General features: G+C 35.1%; 1 protein-coding gene across 1 annotated transcript; it reads left to right on the forward strand.

Annotated features, from left to right (window-relative positions):
• The first annotated feature begins 432 nt into the window (after positions 1-432).
• On the forward strand, positions 433-1,553 carry LOC115400769 (olfactory receptor 4D11-like). Its single transcript, XM_030108790.1, has 4 exons — positions 433-464; positions 695-710; positions 795-1,156; positions 1,418-1,553. The coding sequence occupies exons 1-4, from the start codon at positions 433-435 to the stop codon at positions 1,551-1,553; spliced, it is 546 nt and encodes a 181-aa protein (XP_029964650.1).
• The last annotated feature ends 1,105 nt before the right edge of the window (positions 1,554-2,658 follow it).

Below are 2,658 nucleotides of genomic sequence, written 5' to 3' on the forward strand. Positions count from 1 at the left end.
CTTTGATAGCTACTTCTCCTGTCTAAACCTGTCAGACGGCTTAACTCTCAAAAAGTTCAGGTATTCCATAAAGCTTGAATGTCTGTCACACTGATGGCCATGGAGGGCTGTAGCCAATCCCAGTGGATAAGACCTGAGCTAAACCTGAGCTCCCCCGTAATGTTTTACCAAGTATGTTTTCGATTATCGCAGACATTTCTTTCAAAATCACTGGCCCACTAAGGTTCTCTGAATAAATAAGTCATACAACACAGTGGTGGAATTAAGATGTATAACTATCAACTTTTGAGTTCAATTTGTTCTCCTAATAGGCATTATGTGATTAAGCAATAACTATTTTTTACAAATCATTTTAAAATATATTCAATGACATTTTATTAGTTTATTTTGTTGAAATGAATGGATAACACTGCACTCCAATGTAATTGGACGATGGGTTTGGCCAATGTGAAGCTTCTGATCTGGTGAGCTTAGGGATTGTCTAGTTAACCCAGAACGTTTTGGTCAAACTCAGAGTTCTTTACAATCTGACAACAGCTGCTCAGCGCCGACTCTGAGCTACGGTCCTATGTTGCTTTGAGGGCAGTTGGTTGTTATCTCCTTGTTGCCTTTTCAATCGTGATATTTAATTCAAAATGTCTTTGCACAATTCTTCAATTGAACTGACACATTTTTTCTTTGGTGATGTTTATAGTTTCACTAGGCCTGTGGTAAGTGGTGTGGTAATTATGATTGTCTATATTATACTTACTATAGCCAATGCAGTGAATATCGTTTTTATTGTTTCTGACCAGAAGTTACACAAACCCATGTATCTTTTGATTTGCAACCTGGCTGTTGTTGATATTATGATTACTTCAAGTGTAATTCCAACAATAATTGGTGTTCTTTTCGGTACTGTTAAAAGTATATCCTATGTACCCTGCCTAATTCAAATGTTTGTTTACCACTGGTCGTCCGTGATGGAGATGTTTGCATTAGCTTTCATGGCATTTGATCGTGTGCTTGCTGTCAGTTATCCTTTTCAATACCACAATTATTTAACAAATGCACGGACTCTCATCACAGCATCGATCCTCTGGCTCTCTTCAGCTTGTATTATAGCTGTCACGCCTGCAACTGTGATCCCCCTCCCTCATTGCTACCCCAAGCTGAAGTACATATACTGTGATTATGCTGCCCTTGTGAGAAGCACTTGTGCAAATGTCAATTATTATTTCAATCTCATTACTGTAATTGTGTTTTTTTTGTTATTTTTCACTTTTGTTTTCATCTGCCTGTCATATATTGTGATCTTTTTTCAGGTGAAATTATCCTCAAGTTCAGAAAAAAGGAAAATTGGTAGCACTTGTTTGAGTCACTTGATTGTAGTTTCATGTTATTATGGTCCTATATTTGTCCGTGTTGTTTTGACCAGAGTGGGTTTGGTGTTAACACTGGAGGAATGGTATGGTGTAGTGTTTGTTGTCATCATTGGCCCACCTTTTGTAAATCCATTTGTGTATTGTCTCAGGACTAAAGAGATTAGATTTAAACTCATGAAGGTTTTCTAAAAAGTTGACACAGCTTTTTAGTTTCTGCTAATCTGCATTTACTGTATTTACTTGACTTCAACATGCCCTGAAAAGCTGGAAATCAGTGGTTATTTTCATTAGGGATGGCTCTGCTCATTATTTTCGATAAAAAAAGGAGAAAGAAAATAAGAAAACCTCGTCATTTGTTTCTTTGTTAGATTTTTCAGGATTGCTATTTAATAATGAAGCACTGGATCACATTCATGTTTTAAACGTTGCCTTTTATTCGATGTCATGATTCACAGTCACAACTATTGTGACCTTTGTTTTAAGGTGTTTATATACATACATTTCATTTTTATATCATATTCTGAAAATACTTAATGGTAATTTTTTATGATAATGAGCTATTATTCCACATTCACACTCAATGTTCAACATGCATTCTTATTCACATTTTATTTCAGGTTTGGGCACCTATAAATGTTATCAGTGGATGATTTGCATCAGATCAGTTCAGCTCATCTTCGAGTTCACATTTTTCCACTGGACAAATACCATCATGAATAATCTCCCTATTTATTTTTGATTGAACATTGCTTACAGTGTAATATACACATCATCCAGAATAAAAACTCTTAGTGTTTCAATTAAATAAAAATAACAGCAGTTGTTTTCTCTCAATAAGGCTTTACTGTCACAGAAAAATATGTTTTTGACTGTATTTATGACTGTAATTAGTATTATGACAAGCCACTTGATGCAAAAATGAAAGACAATCGCATAATTCCCACAATTAATGTGTTGATATTGTAACATCATCATAAAAATGGTCATTTAAACCTCATAATGACCAAGTTTAGATGCTCACTTGTTGATAATGAATGTGCATGTGTCGGGTCTGAGAAGACCTCAGTTTCCATTATGTCAGTGCTGCTGGCTGCTGGTGAAAGAACGCAATTGCATCTGAACTTTTCTATTAAACATTGAGGAAAGAATACATCTTATGTATATCCGCATTTAGACTTCTGAGATAAGTAAATCAGCCATGTCAGTTTGTAAGACAGTTGTAAAATGTTCTGAATTTACTTTATTTGGACCATGGTTGCATTTTAGTGAGAATCAAAACAGTCCCTAATATGAT

The sequence above is a fragment of the Salarias fasciatus genome, chromosome 14 (genome assembly GCF_902148845.1).
Source record: "Salarias fasciatus chromosome 14, fSalaFa1.1, whole genome shotgun sequence".
Taxonomy (NCBI): Eukaryota; Metazoa; Chordata; class Actinopteri; order Blenniiformes; family Blenniidae; genus Salarias; species Salarias fasciatus.